At 42.8% G+C, this 26,376-nt stretch overlaps 1 protein-coding gene across 3 annotated transcripts in view; it reads right to left on the bottom strand.

The window, feature by feature from the left end:
• The window catches only part of ADIPOR2 (adiponectin receptor 2), a 45,295-nt gene extending 20,746 nt beyond the window's left edge, over window positions 1-24,549 (bottom strand). The window contains exons 1-3 of one of the 3 annotated variants that reach the window (XM_061638634.1): window positions 24,382-24,549; window positions 23,491-23,538; window positions 5,232-5,468 (exon numbers count right to left, since the gene is read on the bottom strand). In XM_061638634.1, the coding sequence (XP_061494618.1) occupies window positions 5,232-5,399 (168 nt within the window). In that variant the 5' untranslated portion in view covers window positions 5,400-5,468; window positions 23,491-23,538; window positions 24,382-24,549. Of the gene's footprint in view, window positions 1-5,231; window positions 5,469-17,345; window positions 17,441-23,490; window positions 23,539-24,381 lie in introns of those variants that run through there. The other 2 variants (XM_061638632.1, XM_061638635.1) reach the window with 2 other exon arrangements.
• Between the last annotated feature and the right edge of the window lie 1,827 nt (window positions 24,550-26,376).

Genomic DNA, 26,376 nt, shown 5'->3' on the forward strand with positions numbered 1-26,376 from the left:
TGGCAAAGGTTGGAAAGTAAGTATTTGTACAAGAAATAATCCAACTATAATCTGTTTGAAGATTTACCACCTGGACCCTGCATGTTTCCTTACATGGAGATGTACTGCAGTGGATCTCCAATACCACTGCACAAGAGAAAGGCATACCATCTTCTGTAAAATACAGGCACTTTCCTCCCCCCTTACCCCTTAAAGGAAATAGTCTCAAGGTAGTGAAAAGGATCATCCCAAAAGCATCCCTCAGCTTTAAACTTGGAAGTCTTACTGATTTTGAAAACCATGTCATAAGAACATAAGGACATAAGAAGAGCCTGCTGGATCAGGCCAGTGGCCCATCTAGTCCAGCATCCTGTTCTCACAGTGGCCAACCAGGTGCCTGGGGGAAGCCCGCAAGCAGAACCCGAGTGCAAGAACACTCTCCCCTCCTGAGGCTTCCGGCAACTGGTTTTCAGAAGCATGCTGCCTCTGACTAGGGTGGCACAGCACAGCCATCACGGCTAGTAGCCATTGATAGCCCTGTCCTCCATGAATTTGTCTAATCGTCTTTTAAAGCCGTCCAAGCTGGTGGCCATTACTGCATCTTGTGGGAGCAAATTCCATAGTTTAACTATGCGCTGAGTAAAGAAGTACTTCCTTTTGTCTGTCCTGAATCTTCCAACATTCAGCTTCTTTGAATGTCCACGAGTTCTAGTATTATGAGAGAGGGAGAAGAACTTTTCTCTATCCACTTTCTCAATGCCATGCATAATTTTATACACTTCTATCATGTCTCCTCTGACCCGCCTTTTCTCTAAACTAAAAAGCCCCAAATGCTGCAACCTTTCCTCGTAAGGGAGTCGCTCCATCCCCTTGATCATTCTGGTTGCCCTCTTCTGAACCTTTTCCAAGTCTATAATATCCTTTTTGAGATGAGGCAACCAGAACTGTACACAGTATTCCAAATGCAGCCACACCATAGATTTATACAACGGCATTATGATATCGGCTGTTTTATTTTCAATACCTTTCCTAATTATCCCTAGCATGGAATTTGCCTTTTTCACAGCTGCCGCACACTGGGTCGACATTTTCATCGTGCTGTCCACTACAACCCCGAGGTCTCTCTCCTGGTTGGTCACCGCCAGTTCAGACCCCATGAGCGTATATGTGAAATTAAGATTTTTTGCTCCAATATGCATCATTTTACACTTGTTTATATTGAATTGCATTTGCCATTTTTCCGCCCATCCACTCAGTTTGGAGAGATCTTTTTGGAGCTCTTCACAATCCCTTTTTGTTTTAACAACCCTGAACAATTTAGTGTCGTCAGCAAACTTGGCCACTTCACTGCTCACTCCTAATTCTAGGTCATTAATGAACATGTCTTAAGCAAGCATGCTGGGTATGACAGATTTCAGGGGGGGAAATTACCAAATAATTTCTCCTTAAAAAGGAGACTGAACGTGCAAGCTGTACGAAATACATTTCACAGTGCTTTCACAAGGTAATGTGAATAACTGACATTTCCTTTTTCAAGAGTGTTTTGTTAAGTGCCTGCACGTTAATGGGAAAAATGTCTACTATCTAAAGTAACAGAAAGGTGCTGATAAATAATTCTGATAAATTTTCATCACCATGTTGTTTTTAAAAGACTCCTCAAAAGGAAGGAGGTTTGGCAGTGTCTTGATACTGTTAATACTCATAATGCTTATTATTTATTTATTTATTTATTACATTTATACCCTGCCTTTCCTTTTTCATGAAACCCAAGGCGGCTTACATATGGTTTCCAGGTGGTCTCCCATCCATGCTTCACGGTAAGGATTTATAGAATAGAAGAGGAAGCTGTGTCTTGAAGCAGGGCAGGCAAGATCAACCAGGAGAGTTACAGAGCCACGTGAGGTTGATCTTAATAGTTCTCTTTAGCCATTACTGCCACAGGCTAGTCCACTCACCTCCTGAGAAGGATTAGCACCAGAAGCCCCCCTTCTGCATATGCACCACACTTAATCTGGGTGAGCTGCTTGGGCCTGCATTGAAGCAGCACAGTGTGTCTAGAAGATGGCAAAAGTGAAGAAAGGAGGCAGCGCAGAGCAATTATGCAGGGTAGAAGGCGGTGCATGATATCTGCAGTGGGGAGGTAGGAAGACAACAAAACAGTATGGCAGATCACCTCAAAATAATACAGGCAGGTCACCTCTGTGTATGGCTCATCAGAGGATGGGCAAGTAATCACAAGGAGCTCTGCCTCTAAGCCGCCACTTGTTGACTGGCTGTGGCAGGGGAAGAGAGTAGATCCTACAAGCCAAAAGTCTGCCCCCGGCCATCCCTGCTTCCTCCTTGAAATTTTGCTTTCTATAACTATTCATTCAGTGCTTGTTTCCAGCACTTTTATGCATTTCTGGAGCTCTGTAAGTTTAGCAAGTAAACAGCTCAGCAGACATTTTGTTAGAAGCAGAAACTGAAGCCCGTTACCTTTTTGTTATTTGCAACGTTTTTAGGCAATTCCATATACGTGTAATATTTATTTGTGCCAATGTATCATGCTACCGAAATTTTAGCAATGGTCCCAACAGAAACTAAAGAGACAACTTGATCTAAGTGTTTAAACAAAGATATGATGTCACAGACAAATATATATCCTCTCCCCTAGCGGGGAAAGGAAGATAAGCAGAAGGATTTCCTGTACTGACTAGGAAGTCAATTACATTTAATAAGCTTCTTAAAGTTATTACCATGCTGACAGCCAAACCATCAGCCTAGCAATGGATTTAATTGATACCAGTAATACTCCTACCTGAAAGTAAACAGGTCATCATTTTCCAGATTACTTGGGCTGAGTGTTGGAGAAGTTATGACGGGAACATTGGACTGCTATGGATTTTTTTGGTATATCAATTATGTAATGATATAAGGAAGCTGAACAGGTGGTTTAATGTTTCCTGTGTTAAGTTTTCTCCCAGCCACACAACTGAAGAGGTGCCGTTCTACTTGTGCCCTGTGTTCATCCAGAGGTCAACCCAAACATTCTTGGATTCAGTATACTCCTCGGATTCCCAGGCGGCAGCCTGAGGCAAAGGGCTTTATTTCAACAATGGCAGGTACGCTAGCTGTGCCCCTCTCTCAAAACCCTCACCACATTATAAGCCCTGGTAATCAACTCGCCTTCTGTTAAAATCCTTGTGCAGGGCTGCCCTTGAAGACAGTTCAGTAATGTCAGCTGATTTGGAAAGCAGCAGCAAGATTTGCCAGGAGCATATTATACACATATTATATGCATGCGACATATTATACACATAATATAACAGCATGACTAGTTACCAGTTTATTTCTGGGATAAATTTTATTTTATTTATTTATTTGTTTATATTTATTTTATTATACTTGTATACCGCTCCATAGCCAAAGTTCTCTTGCCGGTTTACAGTAACTAAAAACATTAAAACAAATACAATTTAAAACAGATCTTATAAAAACAATTTAAAACACAATTAAAAAAGTTAAACAGTATAAAACACATGCTAAAATGCCTGGGAGAAGAGGAAAGTCTTGACCTGGCGCCGAAAGGTAACAGTGTTGGCGCCATGCGCACCTCGTCATATAGATAATTCCATAATTTGGGGGCCACCACTGAGAAGGCCCTCTCCCTTGTTGCCAGACTCCCAGCTTCCCTCGGAGTAGGCACCCGGAGGAGGGCCTTTGATCTTGAACGTAGTGTACGGGTGGGTTTGTATCGGGAGAGGCGTTCCATCAGGTATTGTGGTCCCAAGCCGTGTAAGGCTTTATAGGTCAAAACCAGCACCTTGAATCGAGCTCAGAAACATACAGACAGCCAGTGCAAGCGGGCCAGAATCGTTTTTATATGTTCGGACCATCTGGTCCCTGTTATCAATCTGGCTGCTGCATTTTGCACAAGCTGCAGTTTCCGAACCGTCTTCAAAGGCAGCCCCACGTAGAGTGCATTGCAGTAATCTAATTTGGAGGTTACCAGAGCGTGGACAACTGAAGCCAAGTTATCCCTGTCCAGATAGGGACATAGTTGGGCCACCAACTGAAGTTGGTAGAAGGCACTCCATGCCACTGAGGCTACCTGATCCTCAAGTGACAGAGATGATTCTAGGAGAACCCCCAAGCTACGAACCTGCTCTTTCAGGGGGAGAGCAACCCCATCCAGGACAGGTTGGACATCCACCATCTGGTCAGATGAACCACCCACTAGCAGCATCTCAGTCTTGTCTGGATTGAGCCTCAGTTTACTAGCCCTCATCCAGTCCATTGTCGCAGCCAGGCACCGGTTCAGCACATTGACAGCCTCACTTGAAGAGCATGAAAAGGAGAAATAGAGCTGTGTGTCATCAGCATACTGATGGCAACGCACTCCAAAGCTCCAAATGACCGCACCCAATGGTTTCATGTAGATGTTGAACAGCATGGGGGACAGAACTGACCCCTGCGGAACCCCATACTGGAGAGTCCAGGGTGCCGAGCAATGTTCCCCAAGCACCACCTTCTGGAGGCAACCTGCCAAGTAGGAGCGGAACCACTGCAATGCAGTACCTCCCACTCCCAACTCAGCCAGTCTCCCCAAAAGGATACCATGGTCGATGGTATCAAAGCCGCTGAGAGATCAAGGAGAATCAGCAGAGTCACAGTCCCCCTGTCTCTCTCCTGACAAAGGTCATCATACAGGGCGACCAAGGCTGTTTCTGTGCCAAAACCAGGCCTGAAACCTGACTGAAATGGATCTAGATAATCGGTCTCATCCAAGAGTGTCTGGAGCTGGCCCGCAACCACTCGTTCAAGGACCTTGCCCAGGAATGGAACATTTGCTACCAACCTATATTTATTAAGATTTTCTGGGTCCAGGGAGGGTCTCTTCAGGAGTGGTCTCACTACTGCCTCTTTCAGGCAGCCAGGGACCACCCCCTCTCGCAGAGAGGCATTAATCACCTCCCTGGCCCAGCCGGCTGTTCCATCCCTGCTAGCTTTTATTAGCCAAGAAGGGCAAGGATCCAGCACAGAAGTGGTTGCACGAACCTGTCCAAACACCCTGTCAACGTCCTCAAGCAGCATCAAATTCAAGTTGTTAAGGGTTGGGGGTTTTTTACCTTTAAAGTCCTTAACAGTCTGGGTCTCAAGCAACTTCTCCAGTATGAACTCATGCCCCTATAACTGTTAATTTATTCCGATGCTGTTCAAAGAGTTTTGATGTAATTCACTGGCTAGATTTCAGGGTAACAATGATTACTTACCTTTTCCGGTTCAGAAGATATGGGTGGCTCCACTAAGAGGGGCTCCTGCTCACTGGATGTGTCACTATCATGGTTTCCTTGCCCAGCAGGATCGGGCACGTGTCCCTTCCTGAGCCGTAGGACTGGCTCCAGAATGCTGGCATTCCCGAGATCCGTTGAGTCATTCATGAGACCAGGGGTCTTCACAAGAAAGGTTCTTCTTTTCTCTGGCAAGAGGTGGTGACAGATTGGCTAGTTCTGAAAAGCAACCAAAGTAGACATTGAATGAATGAATGATTATCTTTATTGTTTTTAGCCAAACTCCATCACAATACAATACAAAAAGAAGAAATTTTTTAAAAGCACATTAAAATTACCAGCGATAAAAGTACAGCATCCTAAGATAAGAAAGGATAAGATTCATAAACTCATTACAACATAATAAAAATACAATAACACCCCATTTGAGTATATTAAGACCCCCGGGGAGGATATAAAGTTAAGAATACTAATTTAAGGACACCTCGGAGGTGGACGCCAATTGTTTTAAATATCTAGCTCTCAATTTCCCTGCGGCCAGGGCAAACTTTGCTACCTGAGTGGTTACAAAAATATCAGTACCCGCAAGAAGAACGCAAGTTTGCTCCAGCAGTGGTCTGTTTGACAGCAGGTGACGGATTGGAAAAAAAAGTTTGAGCCTAAGTGCATTATACAATGGGCATCTCAATAAATAATGGACAACATCCTCAACTTCTCCTGAATTACATATACAATGTCTTAAATAAACTGGGACCCTCGCATATCTCCCATCCAGAAAGGCCAAAGGCATAGATTGAAAACGTAACGCTGTAAAGGCCTTTCTAAGGGAGGGAGTGGTTAAAAAGAAGAAATAATGTTCAATGCCAAAAGCGGTTTTAAAGAGAGGATACCAGTAGGAAAAAGATGACTGTGACGAAGAGAACAAGTCCCATCGCTTAGAATATAAGGATATTCTTTCCTTACAAAGCTGTTTCACTCGCGATGAGACATTAGAAGGAGGAGTTTCCATGCTAATCCCATATGTGGCCAAGAGAAGTTTGGTACGCATAAACCAGGTGTTATGAGATGGGCTCTTGAGTTGTTCCAAAAAACACTTCTTAGGGAGACGAGCCTCATCCTTATTAGTGAGCTTCAGCCAGTACATGGCCAGGGCTGCATAAACAGCAGACTCTATGGATTGTAAGCCAGCCCATGATTATGTAAACTTCTCCAACTGATATTCACCTTTAAATGTGCTGAAAGCCTATCACAGAACTAATCAGGCAGGGCAATTTTAATGCAAATACACCTGTTTATTGTTCAAGGCTGTTTTGGTTCCTGTGTGTTAACATACTGGAATAAAAAACTAAATATAAAAAAGACATTTCATAATGATGGACAGCTTTTGCAAACTCATGTTTTCTCTCAAATCTCAAAGCTCTTGAGGTTTTAATATGCAAGCTTAATCTATTAATTTACTAAAATGCAGACTAACTGGCACACAACTACTTATATTCAGATTTTTGCATGAAACTGCAAATATCTTGAAGCCTTTTACTCATAATGAGCATTTGGAAGGGGCTATGTGCAAGTTTTGAAGAGATAGAGTAGTACAGTTTGTTCTCTAGAAACCCAGCAAGGATGTCAGACGCACTCTATAGATACCAAAATGGTACTGCTTTACCCTGACAAAGTCAATTCAGCTCTAAACATATTTATCTTATCACAAAATTGTGATAAGACAATAACGTTGCTCAGCCCACTGCATTCCAGACAACTCCCCCAAGGTCTAGCCATTTTTCAATGCTGATTACAGTGGCCTCCCCTCCTGGATTCAGCATTGTCTTGAAAGTTCAAGACTGATGCAATAAATTCTCTGCTGTGGAGAAGCATGCACACCTTCCTGTGTGCACAAAGCAATGAAATAAGCAAGTAAAACGACAGTGATGAAAAGATTTCTATGAAAAAAATGCTGTAACTATCTTAAGGATCAGCACTTGAGGGCCCTAAAGCTAAAGCTGCCTCTCAAAATAATGCCACCACCCACCTTCCAATTGCCAACTTACAGGTAGATGTGTAGAGGTCTGACAGTCCACTTCAGAAGGGAACAGAGTGACGGGATTGCACCCCACTAACTCCAAGGAAAGCCTCCCATAAATCTATGTGCCAACATAGCAGCAGGTGGCTAATTTTGAAAGTAAATTCCACCCTGTTTAACTCAGTTAGTGAATCCATACGATTTCTCCCCAGCTCCATGAAAAGCATAATATATTTACAATTCCTACTCTAGCCAAGTCATTATGTCCAGCAGTAAGACAGACACACTGTATTCTATATTTTTGCTAATGAATTTCTGAGAGCATGGACACCACTGCCACTCAGGGTGCCCACACGTCCTTAAAACTAAAGCTAGAAACCCAAGTATATGCGTATATATCCCAACAGCAATGAGGTTTATGAAAAGTGAACCATTACTGGCTACGAGTTTTGAAGCTTTCTACGAAAGCTGCCAAAAAAGCCAAAAGGAATCCTAATAGTGTATTTCAGGATTTTAATTGTTGCATGATTATATACATCAAATTACATGTATAAACAACTAATGAAAGCAGCATTTGAGAGGGGGAGGGGGAGGGAGAGAGAACGTGTGTCTGTAAAATGGCAGATCTCTAAGGCTTGTTGACTCACACTGGCCAGGGCAGGTGGGATGGTATAGCTGAGTGGCTCAAACACTGGACCTCTTGGGGGATCTGTGGAGTTTTGGATTCAAAGCTACCAGTGACCCCTTTTCAGGACTTTCTTGTTGGCAGTATCTTTCTACCCGCTAGGGAGCAACGGAGGCCTCCACTGCAGCACAGCCCTCTCCTCCACCAGGTGTGATCCTCTCTGCTGCTAGAGGCCACCAAGGAGGCCCCTACACATCGTCCACTATCAAACTTGACGAAGCGTCAAGACGAGTTAAGCAGCAGAGCGAGTTCGGCAGCAGGGCGAGGAGGCCAGGGCCCCCCACTCTGCCCATCTGTTCCCTGACCTCAACTAAACCGCAGTCTCCAACCCATTGACGTAATAAACCTTAAACAAAACTATGCAGGTAAGAAGCCAGCAGGGGTGTGGGGGCTTTCCAGTGTTTTGCACCGCCTGCAGCATGTACGACTATCTGCCTGTTGGACAGAAGTCGTGGGTGTGCTCTCGGTGCAATGAGCTCCTGGATCTCCGGGAACGACTTCATTTCCTTGAGGCCAAGGTGGCGGACCTGGAAAAGCTGAGAAAGGCAGAGAGGTGTGTGGAGGAGGCCTTCAGGGACGTTATAGCTGTGTCCCACTCCAACGATGATAGCTCTCCTGCTATCATGGACAACGATGGTCTCGGGGAAGGAGAGCATCCAGCTGAGGAAGAGGGAAACAATCCCTTAGAAGAGACCCATTCCTTGGGGGATGAGCAGCTATCCTCTCGTGCCGAGGATATATCTCCAGGGGGTGGAGGGATCCTTGTAGTGGGTGATTCGATCATTAGGAACGTAGACAGTGGGGTGTGTGATGGGCGTGTAGACCGCAAGGTGTTTTGCCTGCCTGGTGCGAAGGTTGCGGATATCGCCCGTCGTTTAGATAGTTTGGTAGACAGTGCTGGGAAGGAGTCAGTGGTCGTGGTGCACGTTGGCACCAACGACATGGGGAAATGCAGCCGTGAAGTCCTGGAAGCAAAATTTAGGTTGCTAGGTAGGATGCTGAAAGCCAGGACCTCCAAGGTGGCTTTCTCTGAAATGCTACCGGTTCCACGCGCAGGACCAGCCAGACAGGCCCAGCTTCGCAGTCTCAATGCATGGATGAGACCATGGTGTCGGGTGGAAGGGTTTGGATTTGTTAGGCACTGGGGAACATTTTGGGACAAGCCGGGCCTGTACAAAAGGGACGGGCTCCACTTGAACCAGAATGGAACCAAACTGCTGGCACTTAAAATTAAAAAGGTGGCAGAGCAGCTTTTATACTGACTGAGGGGGGAAACCCGACAGGAGCTGAGAAAGGTCCGGTTCGGAATAAACCTCCCCCCTGGGATAAAAACCAAAGGAATGACGAAATTTTAAAAGGGGTAGGCCTAGAAGTAGGCATTGTGAGAGCAGGGGCACAGGATATCAATTCAGAAGAGCAAAATTACCACAGGCCTAACCACAAGTGCCAAAGACACTTGAAGAGAGACACTGCTTACAAGTGCCTGTACGCTAATGCTAGGAGCCTGCGAACCAAGATGGGAGAACTGGAGTGCTTGGTCTTAGAGGAGAGCATTGATATAGTGAGCATAACGGAGACCTGGTGGAATGGAGAAAACCAGTGGGATACGGTTATCCCTGGATATAAACTATATCGGAAGGACAGGGAAGGACGTATTGGTGGCGGAGTCGCTCTATACGTGAAAGAAGGCATTGAATCCAGCAAGCTCGAAACCCCAAAAGAGGCAGACTCCTCCACAGAATCGTTGTGGGTGGTGATACCATGCCCCAGGAGGGACTTAATACTGGAAACGATCTATCGTCCCCCTGATCAAAATGCTCAGGGAGACCTGGAGATGAGATATGAAATTGAGGAAGCATCCAAACTAGGAAATGTGGTAGTAATGGGTGACTTCAACTACCCGGACATAGACTGGCTGCATATGTGTTCCAGTCATGACAAAGAAGCAAAGTTTCTAGATATTCTAAATGACTATTCCCTAGACCAGTTGGTCATGGAACCGACCAGAGGGACGGCAACCCTGGACTTAATCCTCAGTGGGGACCTGGACCTGGTGCAAGATGTAAGTGTTGTTGAACCGATTGGGAGCAGTGACCACAGTGCTATTAAATTAAACATACATGTAAATGGCCAATTGCCAAGAAAATCCAACACGGTCACATTTGACTTCAAAAGAGGAAACTTCACAAAAATGAGGGGATTGGTAAAAAGAAAGCTGAAAAACAAAGTCCAGAGGGTCACATCACTCGAAAATGCTTGGAAGTTGTTTAAAAACACTATATTAGAAGCTCAACTGGAGTGCATACCGCAGATCAGAAAAGGTACCGCCAGAGCCAAGAAGATGCCAGCATGGTTAACAAGCAAAGTCAAGGAAGCTCTTAGAGGCAAAAAGTCTTCCTTCAAAAAATGGAAGTCTTGTCCAAATGAAGAAAATAAAAAAGAACACAAACTCTGGCAAAAGAAATGCAAGAAGACAATAAGGGATGCTAAAAAAGAATTTGAGGAGCACATTGCTACGAACATAAAAACCAACAACAAAAAATTCTATAAATACATTCAAAGCAGGAGACCATCTAGGGAGACAATTGGACCCTTGGATGATAAGGGAGTCAAAGGTGTACTAAAGAACGATAAGGAGATTGCAGAGAAGCTAAATGAATTCTTTGCATCTGTCTTCACAGTGGAAGATATAGGGCAGATCCCTGAACCTGAACTAATATTTGCAGGAAGGGATTCTGAGGAACTGAGACAAATAGTGGTAACGAGAGAGGAAGTTCTAAGCTTAATGGACAATATAAAAACTGACAAATCACCGGGCCCGGATGGCATCCACCCGAGAGTTCTCAAAGAACTCAAAGGTGAAATTGCTGATCTGCTAACTAAAATATGTAACTTGTCCCTCGGGTCCTCCTCCGTGCCTGAGGACTGGAAAGCGGCAAATGTAACGCCAATCTTCAAAACGGGATCCAGAGGGGATCCCGGAAATTACAGGCCAGTTAGCTTAACTTCTGTCCCTGGAAAACTGGTAGAAAGTATTATTAAAGCTAGATTAACTAAGCACATAGAAGAACAAGCCTTGCTGAAGCAGAGCCAGCATGGCTTCTGCAAGGGAAAGTCCTGTCTCAGTAACCTATTAGAATTCTTTGAGAGTGTCAACAAGCATACAGATAGAGGTGATCCAGTGGACATAGTGTACTTAGACTTTCAAAAAGCGTTTGACAAGGTACCTCACCAAAGACTTCTGAGGAAGCTTAGCAGTCATGGAATAAGAGGAGAGGTCCTCTTGTGGATAAGAAATTGGTTAAGAAGCAGAAAGCAGAGAGTAGGAATAAACGGACAGTTCTCCCAATGGAGGGCTGTAGAAAGTGGAGTCCCTCAAGGATCGGTATTGGGACCTGTACTTTTCAACTTGTTCATTAATGACCTAGAATTAAGAGTAAGCAGTGAAGTGGCCGAGTTTGCTGATGACACTAAATTGTTCAGGGTTGTTAAAACAAAAAGGGATTGCGAAGAGCTCCAAAAAGACCTCTCCAAACTGAGTGAATGGGCAGAAAAATGGCAAATGCAATTCAATATAAACAAGTGTACAATGATGCATATTGGAGCAAAAAATCTTAATTTCACATATACGCTCATGGGGTCTGAACGGGCGGTGACCGACCAGGAGAGAGACCTCGGGGTTGTAGTGGACAGCACGATGAAAATGTCGACCCAGTGTGCGGCAGCTGTGAAAAAGGCAAATTCCATGCTAGCAATAATTAGGAAAGATATTGAAAATAAAACAGCCGATATCATAATGCCGTTGTATAAATCTATGGTGTGGCCACATTTGGAATACGGTGTACAGTTCTGGTCGCCCCATCTCAAAAAGGATATTATAGAGTTGGAAAAGGTTCAGAAGAGGGCAACCAGAATGATCAAGGGGATGGAGCGACTCCCTTACGAGGAAAGGTTGCAGCATTTGGGGCTTTTTAGTTTAGAGAAAAGGCGGGTCAGAGGAGACATGATAGAAGTGTATAAAATTATGCATGGCATTGAGAAAGTGGATAGAGAAAAGTTCTTCTCCCTCTCTCATAATACTAGAACTCGTGGACATTCAAAGAAGCTGAATGTTGGAAGATTCAGGACAGACAAAAGGAAGGACTTCTTTACTCAGCGCATAGTTAAACTATGGAATTTGCTCCCACAAGATGCAGTAATGGCCACCAGCTTGGACGGCTTTAAAAGAAGATTAGACAAATTCATGGAGGACAGGGCTATCGAGGCTACTAGCCATGATGGCTGTGCTCTGCCACCCTAGTCAGAGGCAGCATGCTTCTGAAAACCAGTTGCCGGAAGCCTCAGGAGGGGAGAGTGTTCTTGCACTCGGGTCCTGCTTGCAGGCTTCCCCCAGGCACCTGGTTGGCCACTGTGAGAACAGGATGCTGGACTAGATGGGCCACTGGCCTGATCCAGCAGGCTCTTCTTATGTTCTTATGTTCTTAAACTGGAGGGGTTAGGATTGCACTCTCGGTCAAATGAAGGGATTCATGTATTAGCAAGAAGAGAATCTGCTGAAGTATTATTTTTACTAATAATAATTATAGCCTGCCCTTCACTAAATATTCCCAGGGAGGATTACAAAAGAATTAAAACAGCATTCTTATGTTGACTGGGGCTGATGGGAGCTGTGGTCCAAGACATCTGGAGGACACCAGGCTGGGGAAGGCTGATCTACATGCAACTCTCATCTTGTCAAAGGTCCCAACTTCCATCATACAACCCTGAAGACAAGCAACACTTTTTTGTCCTTATGGAATTTCCTGTGCTACAGGAGTGGAACTTCATCCATAATTCCTAACTGCTTCCGTTGGCCTCAAGTCTTTTCTCCTATATTCATTATGCTGCTAACTGATTTTAGTAAAATTACTACATTTTGAGAAATGGAAAAATGTTGCACCCTAAACAATGTACCATGGACTGCGAAAAAGACAAATAATTGGGTGTTAGAACAAATTAAACCAGAACTATCACTAGAAGCTAAAATTATGAAACTGAGGTTATCATACTCTGGACACATCATGAGAAGACATGATTCACTAGAAAAGACAACAATGCTGGGAAAAACAGAAGGGAGTAGAAAAAGAAGAAGACCAAACAAGAGATGGACTGATCCTATAAAGGAAGCCACAGACCTGAACTTACAAGATCTGAACAGGGAGTTCCTGACAGATGCTATTGGAGATCACTGATTCATAGGGTCGCCATAAGTCATAATTGACTTGAAGGCACATAACAATATATAATCAGCCATATTGATATGTTGGATATATCCCAGTTAACATCAGGAATAAATAGTTGTGCAAAGAGTATTAAACCTTTAGCACTAGAAGTACATAACCACCTTGGAACATGTAAATGCTCTTCTATGTGCCATGATTATTTTAAGTTATGCAACCAAGGGCTGTAGAAGCAGAGATAAATAAGATTACATCACTCATTTTAACTGAAACAGTGCTTGATCAAGAAAAGTGTTTGATCTGTTTTCCACAAGTTTGCATGATTGGTAGATTCGTGCATTAAAAAGTGTTCCATAAACGGATACCTGTTCCCTCACTTCCTATTATAAGTTACTGGTTATTACTGGAAGGGAGTACAAGCATCTTAAAACCCAACTAACTAGATATCTTAATACTACAGTCAGGACTGGCACCAAAGGTTGGCTAGGGCAGGCCCTGGCCAAGAGCGCCTGCAGGGCCCCCCATTAGTGTGGGAGAGTAGCGCTCCCCTACCGCAGACCGCAGGGAGGGAGCTTCCAGGCCACCTGCCCATTTGCTCGTTCTACCTACCTCTCTCCTGTGTTCTGCTGCTGCACATGCAGGGCTGCCATCAACCAAGATGGCAGCGGAGGTGACTTTAAGGGGCTAATGCCCCTACTGCCATCTTAGTTGATGGCAGGCATATGCACCCAGGGCAGGCTTGTGCCCAAGGGCCCAGTCATGCCTGGCACTGACCCTGACTACAGTAATGCAACCGGTGCAATATCTGAGTAGTCAACAACAAACCTCTAATAGGCTGGAGAGAAGAATTGTTCAGCAATGGAGCAGCTAGAAACCAGATACATTTCATGTGGAATCAGATGGAAAGCTGCAAATCCAGGGTTGCACAAAGTCTCCCCTTTGTACTTTTTATGTAGCAAAGTCACACAAGAGATGATACACAATTTATATAATACATTTCTTAAATGGTTAAAAGTTTGGTATGGAATAGGGTTGAATCACTAAGAGAAACACACATGGTCATAAAAATTAATGCAGACCACATCCACCAGTGCAGAGTGAGTCATGAAATGGTCATTTGATATAATGCTATAGTTCAAGAAGTGTATCCTTGAACAACTAAGAAGTAATGCTATCTAAAATTTAGCCCCATACCCACTATCCATATCAAGATAAGCATCACTTGGTGCAGTAAAAGAAATGCACTTTAGTCAGCACAAGTATGGCATGGCTGGGAGCAGAGTGACACCATGGGAAGATACACAGGCATGGTCTGGCAATATCTCTCAACTCTTTAAGGCTCTCTTTTTTGTACAAATAAAAGCTTGCAGCCACAAAGGAAAAGCTAGTTTGCTATATATATATTAGAATATATCCCTTCCAGCCTACTAGTGCAAATAAATAAGAGTCAAGCTAGGCTACCTAAGCATCACACGGTGCAGTAAAAGAAATGCACTTTAGCCAGCTCATAAAAACACCTAAGAAGTTATCATTTAGAACCACTCCTCTAGCCTTCATCACTTAACTTCCTGGCTGTTACCAACTCCAAATCCTGTGGACCTTTCTTTGCTTCCCTAACCAAATGCCTGCTACAGTATGTCAATAGTTCTGTGCTGACACAAATACAGAAAAAACATTGTATCACTTGAACTCATACTACTCATTTGTTGGGATTTAACCACATGATTGATAAATTTGGAGATTTACAGAGCAGAAGCCTTATGATTTAAGCAATTAAGAGTAGAGACTGAAGGTCAGTATTACCACTTCATTTAGCTACACAGAACCTACTTCATTTAAGCATCAAGGCAGACATGAAACGGGCACAGTGCAATATTTAGATCAAATATCAAAACCTGTGGTATGAACACTTTCCAAAACAAATGCACAGCGGCCTGTAATCAACGTTGTAATAACTCTAATTTAAACATGAAACACATATAAAGATTTACTGCATTCAGATAATGATTATGTGAGCAGAGGTTTGGAGGCAAAGCCTTTGTCAAAACACAATCAAGGTTAAGAAAAGTACTCTGGCCACAGCCATGTTTAAACTGTGGAAGAACATGGCCACCTTCACAATAATAGAGCCTGAAATATCATACAAGCCAGAGTAAGGTTAGCTGTTAAGAATGAAAGGTTATCTACAAAAGGAAATGGCAGTGACATTGCTGCAGAAAACGTAGCGGGGGGGAGGAAGGAGAATGCTGTTAACATGGGCAATGCAAAGACTGCAACTTGGCACAATGAATTCCAAGAACAAATAATAAGAAATGGAAATCGTAAGAAATGGAAATAGAAAAGAGAAATGATATTGGCAGTGATCACGTCTACTACAAGAATGCCTGGGCATTTTGTGGATAGAAAGCCCATGACCGTTGCCTGCTGTGTTCAAGCAAGGCTCTTAAAATCCATTTGCTGGCCCATCAGACTGACTTTAGGATGCATAAGCCAGCCATTTATACTTACACCTTAAGTAGATGGGAGACTGTGACCATTCAACGCAACAAACAAGTGCAAGAATTTAAAGTGCTTCTAACCAGTGCGACACAGTTTGCAAAGCAAGGCATTCAATGTTTTAGTGATGAATCAGATATAGCTCAAAAGATATGGCTGAGTAAGCACTTCCTTATGGCAATCAGTCATCACTATCAGTTTTTCATGAAATGCATCTGTAAGCGCAGCCAAATTACCATCTAGACATTATTTCCAAATTCCGTGTTACAAAACAAACAAAAAATGGAGACACTCCTGGGATAAGCTGGAAAAGTCTGCTGGCAACTACAGATGTTAAATCTGAAGTAGTTCCCCCCCTCCCGATGACTCTGAATAGAATTAATATATATCATAATAGGAAGGTTTTAACTATGCAAGACAGGGAGAATTTCAGACGTTGAATAAAGAAAAATAGGAATAGTTGATCTAGGTTAGAGCACTACAGAATCATGTTTACTCCCTGCTGAACATTTAAATAGCAAGGGTGGCAACAACATAAGAGCCTGCTGGATCAGGTCAATGGCCCATCTAGTCCAGCATCCTGTTCTCACAGTGCCCAACCAGGTGCCCATGGGAAACCCTCAAGCAGGACCTGAGCGCAAGAGCACTCTCTCCTCCTGCAGTTTCTAGCAATTGGTATTCAGAAGCATACTGCCTCCGCCTATGGAGGCAGAGCATATAAATCATGGCTAGTAGCCACCAGGGCTGTGGAGTCGGTACGCCAAACCTTCGACTCTGACTCCTCTATTTTTCTACTGTCTGACTCTGATTCCACCCAAAATTGCTTCTTGTCAATCAAAATTTATTTGGAAGTCGGAGTCGGTATATTTCTACCGACTCCAACTCCACCCAAAATTGCTCCCGACTCCGACTCCACAGCCCTGGTAGCCACTGATAGCCTTATCATCCATAAATTTGTCTAATCCTCTTTTTAATTCATCTAAGTTAGCAGCCATCACTACTTCTTGAGGGAGCAAATCCCATGATTTGACTATGCACTGTGTGAAGAAGTACTTTCTTTTGCAAGTGCTGAATCTTCCAACATTCAGCTTCGTTGGATGTCCGTGAGTTCTACCATTATGAAGAAAAACTTCCCTTTGTCCACATTCTCCATGCCATGCATAATTTTATACAATTCTATCATGTCATCTCTTACTTGCCTTTTCTCTAAACTAACAAGGGTCTTGAAGGATATATAAATAAGCAACAGATTATTTACATACCACATAAATGGCTGTGCTTTACAAGTTGTCAAGCCCTAGATATGGTGCGACTCAAGGAGTAATGAATTAAAAAATGCTAAAGAAAAAATTCTGCCACCTTCCCCCCCACACACACAGCCTCACCACCAATACAAAACTTTCAGATCTTCAAAATACATAAAGAAGATTTTACAAGTTAAGATATTCTACAATGCTACCAAACCTATCCCGTAGTTTTTATTATGTGTTAAGATTGGATTGTTAATGTTTTACCTATCAATATTTATGGAGAAGTAAATTCTACCAATTTCAAGAACTACAGACCAATGATAGTTTCATTAAATCCCAATAAAAGAAGACATACAAGGGTCATGGAATAGAATTCTTCTATTATTTGCTATACATATCCTGGAAAGTAGAGCTTTCAGAGTTTCTTACCCTTGCAATCTTGAAAAACAATATGGGCAAGAAGTCGTACTTCAACCCTGTTCAGGAAAAACTGAGCATGGTATTCGCTATGTGGAAGAGCTCAGACTATTCACTGGATGAAAACCAAAACTCCACCTACATGCCCACATCAAAACTGCACTACCTGCCAAGCTGCCTTTCTCCTGCAACGTACTGTGCAAGTTTCATTTCAAATTTGCATACTGACATACTGGCTGAATATCCGCAGTCCTTATAACAGGGCTACACTAGGTACACCACAGTACTATAATTAAATGTGACAAAAGTTGTAAAACCGATGACAAATATGGGCTTGTGCCCTCCAAAGGTGTTACTATTGTAAGTCATGAGCTTACCAAATTAAGCCATATCCTGCAATTACAAATTTGTGGGCATCTTGTTTTGTTCACTCTGCTCCAAAAATACAGGTAGAACTTGACCAATAGGATAGGCTGAGTAAGACAACAAACTCCTACATTAATTGCACAATGTAAAACTCATCAAGTGTTGTTTAGCTATTTAAGTATATTTTTAATACTTAGGACCCGTCAAAGCAAGATCACAAATAGTGTAGCTGTAATATATCATTACCTAAAGCCAGGGGCTTTTTGCAGTGAAGTGAGCTTCTAGTCTTTCAGTGCACTATTTAGAAATAGAGACCTTAGTCTGAGATTTTTAACACAGACGGTTTTAAGGATACCATGTTCAACATCCATTTTAGATCTAGGAAGCTAGAGAAGAATTTATTACATTTTATTCCACACTTTTTCCTCAGAGTTGCTCAGAGTTTTCTAAAATGGAGTGGGATGAACCATGTATCTTCATAACACCCATGTGTGGTAGGCTGGATGAGACTGCCTCAGGGTCACTCTCTAAGCACTACATCACATTGCCTAAGTTTGAGGGAACGCCCAGCAGCACAGGCCACTTACATGACTAAACTAGGGTAGAAAATCAAAGTAGTTTCTTCTGACTTTTTTCAAATTAGTACAATATAATTCCTTGCCAGTGTTCAACTGGGGAGGGGGAGAGAAAAGGAGAATATTACTCCTTGGAAGCCTAAAAGTTCTGTTAGAAGTCTCCGCTGCTAGCAGCTTCCCAGAAGTATCAACCAGATTTTTTTTTAAAAACCTGAGAAACTAGTAAAATAGGATTAAAAGTTTTCTAATACAGAAATTCCCAAAGACCAAATGCTGTTTACAAGTAAACATGCATATGACTGAACTGCATGTCTCCATCTAATTTATATACAATGTTGTACCCTCTCACATCTGTTTTGAGGCTCCCATCTACGCCCCTCTTGAGGTTAAGCACACTTATTCTTCAGCCTCTCCCGTCTATGAATTTATATGATCAAAGTTCACATAACACATACCAGTAAATCCTTACTGTTTTTCATTGCCCTCCTATAGGCAGACCTTCCATGAGAAAATATGAGTTGAGAAATCCACCCCCACAAAATATAATTGACTATCATTACCTTAAGTAGTTGAATTAGTTGCCCAATTCAGAACTAGATGAAATACACCCAGCTTATCAACATTAGTAGCAGCCAGAGATGAGGATGAAAGTGATTTAAGAGCATCTAGAATTGCATCCTACTTGGAAGTAATTCTTATTGAGCTTAATAGGTCTTATTTCTGAACACAAAAAAGACTGTGCTATTAGAATTGGGCTTTTATTATTTTCACTGATTTGCTATCTGTCCCAAAGTCCTTGGGCTGGCAAAAGCAAAATCTTTTTATTTCATCATTTAAAAATTATTAAGAGATCTTTAATTTCAATTTTAAAACATTCAAATGAAATAAGAGATGGACATGGCAGGCTGGGCACCTTCAGAAATCAGGAACTAAAGACAGCTCAAAATGCAGAGAAAGGTATATATAGAATCTAGGCTGAACACATCAGCGCTGGGGTTACTTAATGGGTCACTTCATGCCCCCTAGCCAGTATGGACTTCTGTTTTAAGAGAGCAAGAATTTATTTGCAAAGGGAAATGTAAATGCCTCTTTAAAAATGGAGGCAACAAAGATGCAGCAGTCCAAAGTACTGTACACATCACTAAGCTAACTTTTAAAAATAACACGCTCATTTCTAGTGTTTTATGCAACTAAAAAGTCAACAAACCTTCCTCCTAAACTTTGTCCTAATGGGACTTCAGTACTGGTTGCAAACTGTTCTAGATGCTCTTGGGTAACAGCAGTCTCTTTCCCTGGTTATATATAATCATGTTCCTGCTAAACAAGGAAAAGGCAGAGCAAAGGGGAGGAGGAAGTAGTAGTGAAGGGGGAAGAACTGCCAGATCCAAAGCACTGCCAGGATCACACTAGCAGCGCACAACATGGGGTGGGGTTCCCCTTGGGGGGAATTTCCCTTGATGTTTGGACCTCCATTTTCTTTTATGGATTTTCTCTCATATTATTCCCAGTGGGAGGGAAAATCAGTACACCAGACTCAGGGCTTTTCCGCCATTCTGGGAGTAATGGCAGAAGTGGCAAGGGAGGTTTCCACACCCACAATATCCTTCTGCACAGGAAGAGAGGAAGATCCATTTATCCTATTGTCCTTTGGCCCACCTGTAAATGACCAGGGATTCGGGCAGGTATTACCATTTTAACTACAGGAACCCTTAGAAATCTCACTTTGCTTTTTCATATTAACTGAATGTAAGTCACATGACTCAACAGTTCTGTTATTTAAATCCGAATGTTCACCACGAGACACGCAATGAACTCATTCATTTTTTGCAATTGTACTTTCAAACTAACAGTCTCAGCAGTGAAGAAAGGGTTTGAAATGGCTTTTAATATATTTAAGTCACAATCCTATGGTCTCTGTAAGGGTGTCCCTTGAGTCACAGGATTTTGTTGTATCTCTCCCTTGAAGGGTGGAGTGAGAGGAGTCTACCCTGGGAGAGAGAGATCAGACCACGCTAGCATCCTGGCTGCAGAAGGGTCTGCAGGCAGTGCTTTGCTGATATCTGATAGGGGGAAAGGAGGTGTGCCAGGAGAGGTTGTGGATCCTCCCATTCCCCCGATATGCCCCAGAACAACAGTGAAACTAGAACAGGAGAGCTATGGAAGGGTAAGGTTTTCAAGATGAACAACCACAGAAAGCCAAAGAAAACAGCTGTATTTGCTGCCCACTTTCCACCCTGCACAATGAGGCAATATGCTTCATACCACCAGCTGCCAGGAATCACAAGTGGGGAGAACACTGCTGCATTCGGGTCCTGCTTGTGGGCTTCCCATAGGCATCTGGTTGGCCACTTTTGAGAACAGGATGTTTGGCTAGATGTTCTTCCTTCACGACATAAAGAGGGCAGGAACTGTCCTAGTTTTTTTAATTAATCAGCAAGACACTTTGGAAGCATTTTAGGCTGAAGAACGGGTTAGGAATAAAAAGAAAAGTGAGATTCTTCCATCTCCGTTTCTACCTCTCCTTCCTTCATAAGATTGTTCTGTTAGTGTTTGCAGTTTAAATATCTACAGATGTCATTATGCCAAACAGTTTCCCATACTTTTTGAGCTTGTTTCTGTGTACAGTAAGCTAAACTGGACAAAGAGGAGGTCCCCTGCTTGTCAAGAAGTAACAAAAGATGAGAAGCCTTTTTTTTCTAACAGGAAGGAGTATCTAGTTTGACCTGTCAGGGAGCAGCGGACTTTTAGTTCTCTTGGTATTTGTACTAGAAGACACTGGAAACACATGAGTAAGCTCAAAGGTGGTTACTAGTCAGTCACAGTAGACTCTCAGGACATAAAAAGTACAAGTAATTGAGGGATACGAGTGATACAGAACAATTCACATGACTTGTACAAAAAGTTAATAGTGAACATAGGAAGCTGCCTTATACGGAGTCAGATCATTGTCATTGGAGATGCTGGGGATTGAACTTGGGATCTTCTGCACGCTTAGCAGAAGCCCTACCACTGAGCTCCAGCCTTTAAGGTGCAAAAAGCTCAAATTATTGCTCAGTAGACATATTTTGGTCCAGATTTTATTACTTCTCATCAAGCCTTTTTGCTGCTCCATTAATCCTGTTAAAGCTTTGGCTCTCACTGATACGCTGCTATAAGAACAAAATACAGTCACTTATCCCTATTGCTAGAGAGGTTTGTTGACAATACAACTTAGGATAGCTTTGTATGTTTTTACACAAATGGCAACTTCCTATGCAATGCACAAACTTGTGCACTGTCACTTTTGAGCTGTGCATCAAACTGGGAAAGTGACATTTGTATGTTTTTATTCTGTACGTCGCCCAGAGTGGCTGGACAACCAGCCAGATGGGCGACTAATAAATCTAATAAATAAAAAATAATAATAATAATAATAATGTCTATTTGCTCAACAAATGTGAGAAGACAGGAGACATGAGTCACTCATACTTCCTGCCTTCACTTTGTTACCACAAAAAGCCATCCTTCATGCAGCTTCCATATGTACAAGGAACCTGTTTCTTGGTAACAAAGCTTCATGGGATTGGATGCAAGCTTCGTGAGAATCCTAAAACCCTATGTGAAAAAAGTCCTATTGAAATAAATAGAAATTACACTGCAGTAAGCATATTAACATACAAATTAAAATTAGACTTAGTTAAATTTTGGTATGTAATGCAGCAATAGTTAAATTTTAGAACTGAAGCTCATTACACCAGTTTATGCTAGAGCTCTTCAAACCTATGCAAGATTGTGCCTTCCTGAAACAACACCCATTTGGGCCTTTCACTGAGCAACGAAGGCTCAATTCACAAAACAGCTGTGACAGATACAAGCCACCCAAAAGGTTTGTGGCACTGTAGTAAAAGCCAGCAGATCAATGCTGCAAGCCACTGCATAGACATCATTTGCTAAATCCTTTGACTTGTAGTAACTTTTGTTCTGTCAAACCTTTGGGTGAAACTGTATCTTTCTGTGGTTCTGTATTTTATGTTGAGATTTAAAAGAGTGTTTGGGGGGTTGGTTGTACACTGCTTTGAGTTTCTGAAAAAGCAATATAAAATGCTACTGGAATATGATATTATGTAATATTTGTCTAAGGCTGATTACAGCCCTCCATGGTGGCAGGCAGGCAAGCAAGTTGCAGAATGTCACAGATGTACATAAATCATGCCTTCTGTCAACAGACACAAGTAGGTATGGGAGTGTTGATACCAAGGATTGCCCAAAGCTAGAAGTCCATAGCACAACTACATTTTACACTTAGCACACTCTCCACCAGAGTAAAATACCTCTCTAGTTCATTTCAGGGCTGTGGAGTCGGAGTCGTGGAGTCGAAGTCAGAAGCAATTTTGGGTGGAGTCGGAAGAAATGTACCGACTCTGACTTCAAAATAAATTTTGATTGACAAATTTTTTAAAATATAAATTCAAAATGTCAAAGAAGCTTCCCATGAAGTCAGCTGTAGTTGAGCATTTCACCATAACTCAAGATAGAAAACATTTTGCGTGTCAGTGTATGACACAGGACCCAGATGAAGACAAATGCTGTGATGTCAAGATCAGCGCATATTCAGGCAGCAATAAAAATGCTCCTAAGAGAGCTTTCAATTTAAAAAGACATTTACAGCTCTTTCCAGGGCTGTGGAGTTGGAAGCAATTTTGGGTGGAGTCGGAGTCGGAGAGTAGAAAAATAGAGGAGTCGGAGTCGAAGGTTTGGCGTACCGACTCCACAGCCCTGGTTCATTTATTTATTACATTTATACCCCACCTTTCTTTTCATGATAGAAACCCAAGGCAGCTTACATATGGTTCCCAGGCAGTCCCCCATCTAGGCACTGACCACTCCTGACCCTGCTTAGCTTCAGCAGGATGCTGGCCTCATGTGCCTTCAGGCCATTACATTAGTATTTTCTCATACCTGTGTTCTCTCAGCTTCATTTTCTTACCCAAAGCATCCATTATTTCTGCTTCTCTTTACCACCAAGACTACACAAAGTGTACAGAACACCTGGACAGTTTATATTCCTTGTAATCCATATCCAGAAAGCCTTTTCAGCTCAAGAATTCTCACTAGAAATTTTGTTAAGTGCACACAAGATCAATCTATGGAGGCTCAAAGCTACTTAGCATTTCATTTCCAGAATTTCAGCTAACAGCTGTGAAGTAATTTGTAAAAATACAATGAATTATTTTTACCTTAAGTGATGTCAGTTTGGAAAACAGCAGCCATCCCCTAATGGATACCTAAATGTGTTGAAAAAGTCACTGCAGGACTTCATGGGACATACTCTGACATCACAACCCCTACCCACATTTACTCAAAAGTAAGCCACACTGTCCAAGAAAGCTTACTCCTTAATTGTGTTTAGGATCATAGCCTCGGTTACTTTGAGGCAAGAGAAGAGGAATTAAGTTGCTTGCTTCACAATTATTTTGTTTTGTCTTAAACGTCTAAATACATATAGACTTAAAAGTCCACAAAAACATATGCCATAATAAAAATAGTCTTTTAAAGTTGCCACAAAACTTTTGTTGTTTTTGTTTCTTTAAACACTTTTGTTTCTTTAAAGACAGTCAGAGTGACACAAGCCTTTTTTTTTAAAAAAAAGTTATTAATTGTTTACGTTCATTAGATATGCCAGCAATTCATTATACTGGAGGAACCAAGATTATACAGGTGTATTAGTTATGGGATACAACACAGGTCGTTATTTTTTTAAATAACCAAAACCCTTGGCTGCTTTGTGGGAAGGTGAAGGGTGTTCATAGTCACACTACAGTTACTTCTACAGTGGGAGAAGAGGAGATACGCGACTCGCCCAAGGTCAGCACCAACAGCCCAAGAGGAGGGGGCTCAAGTGAAGGAAATCGAGGTCATCAGAAAGACAAGCGTGCGCGCACACACACGCATGACCACCCCAGCCAAGGGAGGCCCTGTGTGAAGAGGTCGGAGGTCCCACCCCACAGAGCCCCCTCCAGGCCTATGTCAGTCGGCAGTGAAGCCGGTCAAGGGCCCTCAGGAGGTGCCCAAGCCCCAACCCGGAGCTCCCCGCGGCCCCTTGGGGTCGCCTTCACGTCCCAGCTTACCAGACGCTTCCTCACTCCGGTGTCCAGCTGTGTGCGGCGCTGAGGGGGTCGGAGTCCCCACGGTGCCGCCGGCGCCTCTGGGAATCCCGCCCCCTCCACCACCTTCTCCGCCTTCACTCGCCCACCTCCTTCAGTTCTCTAAGTCACCTCCCCTTTGCCCCAGAGCGTCATCATCGCAAGAGGCTCTGCAAGCCAATAGGCGGCCGCCCTAATTGGAGGAAGCGCACGCATCAGCCACACCGGGCGGACGTGCTCGGAAGGAGGCAAAGTAAGGCTCGGCCAAATGCACCCTGGGAAGTGTAGTTTTGGGGGGTGAGAATAGGGCGAGCGCGTGATCTTTGTATCTGAAGGTGCCACCGCATTGGTTACAATAGAACGCGACTCTTGACCCTCGTGCCAGGCGGTAGTTCTTGTTTTGTGGTCGTTGCTCAAAGTGCGTAAGGGGCGCTGTTTATGGAAAGAGCGGAGTTGTGAAACTGTTGCCCAGGAGGTGGGTGACGGTTGTTGTTTTTAAAAACTTGCCTTGCTCGGTCCGCGGATTTCAAAGTACAAGGGCGAAGTGCCCGTGAAGTTTCCAAAAAGCGCCTGCTTGAGCAGAGGTGTTCGAGAGAGCGGCAGATGATAGGGAAACTGGCAAATAGGGGTAGGGGGTTGGTGAGTGCTGGTTACAGCTACATCTTTCCTTACTTTTTTAAAAAAACTTTTTTAATTAGGGACCAGCCGGCAAGGCTCATACATGGTTATTTTATTTTCTACCACAACAGGATGTTTATTCTCAATTAAATGGGTAGTATTCAATGCTGCTTCTACTCATAGATCTGTTGAAGTTAATGAACATGACGAAATTAAGTTTCATTAATTCCAATGTGTCTACTCTGAGTAGGACTTAGTTGAATAGTTATTTAAACACTGTAAAACATCTTAAAAACAAAAGAATTTAAAATATGAAAACAAAGCATCTTTTAAAACATTAAAGCAAAACATCTTTAAAAAGCTTTAAACACAACCCAGTGTTTTTAGCATCAGGGCAGCTGAAGTCCCATTTCCTGCAGTTGTGATGGTGCTATGATTTTGTTGTTGTTATGTGCCTTCAAGTCGATTATGACTTATGGTGCCCCTATGAATCAGTGACCTCCAAGAGCATCTGTCATGAACCACCCTGTTCAGATCTTGTAAGTTCAGGTCTTTGGCTTCCTTTATAGAATCAATCCAGCTCTTGTTTTGTGGCCATTGCTCAAAATGCATAAGGAGTGCTGTTTGACTTTCTTAACTCCCTTCTGTTTTCCCAGCATTATTGTCATTTCTAGTGAATCCTGTCTTCTCATTATGTGTCCAACTATGATAAGTTTCAACATTGTAGCTTCTAGTGACAGTTCTGGTTTAATTTGTTCTAACACCCAATTATTTGTCTTTTTCACAGTCCATGGTATGTGCAAAGGTCTCCTCCAACACCACATTTCAAATGAGTTGATTTTTCTCTTATCCGCTGTTTTCACTGTCCAACTTTCACATCCAATCAAAGGTAGCCCAGTTGATGAGGGGGAGAAAATATCCTCCAAAATTCACAGTTGGGCAATCCCTTTATTCCCAATATTTCACAAAATGGGGAAGGGAGGAAGCTGCCTTATACTGAATCAGACCATAGAATCATAGAGTTGGAAGGGGCCTTGTAGGCCATCGAGTCCAACCCCCTGCTCACAGCAGGAAATCCACAGCTAGAGCATCTCCCACAGACAGCTGTCCAGCCTCTGCTTGAAGACATCCAGTGAAGGGGATCCCACCAGCTCCCTAAACCACAAAGAGTTAGTAAACACGATTAATCATACCTCATATAGTAACATAAAATTGGATTAAATGCTACGCTGTTTGAAACAAAAGTGGTTTATTTGCATGGCTTCTAAAAATGAACACCTCCCATTTCCTAGGGAGAAACAACAAGAGTATGATAGTCTTGCTTTCATGCCCTGTTTGTGAGACTTCGGCAGCATGGAATCA

This window comes from Rhineura floridana, chromosome 8, assembly GCF_030035675.1.
Source record: "Rhineura floridana isolate rRhiFlo1 chromosome 8, rRhiFlo1.hap2, whole genome shotgun sequence".
NCBI classification, from domain to species: Eukaryota; Metazoa; Chordata; class Lepidosauria; order Squamata; family Rhineuridae; genus Rhineura; species Rhineura floridana.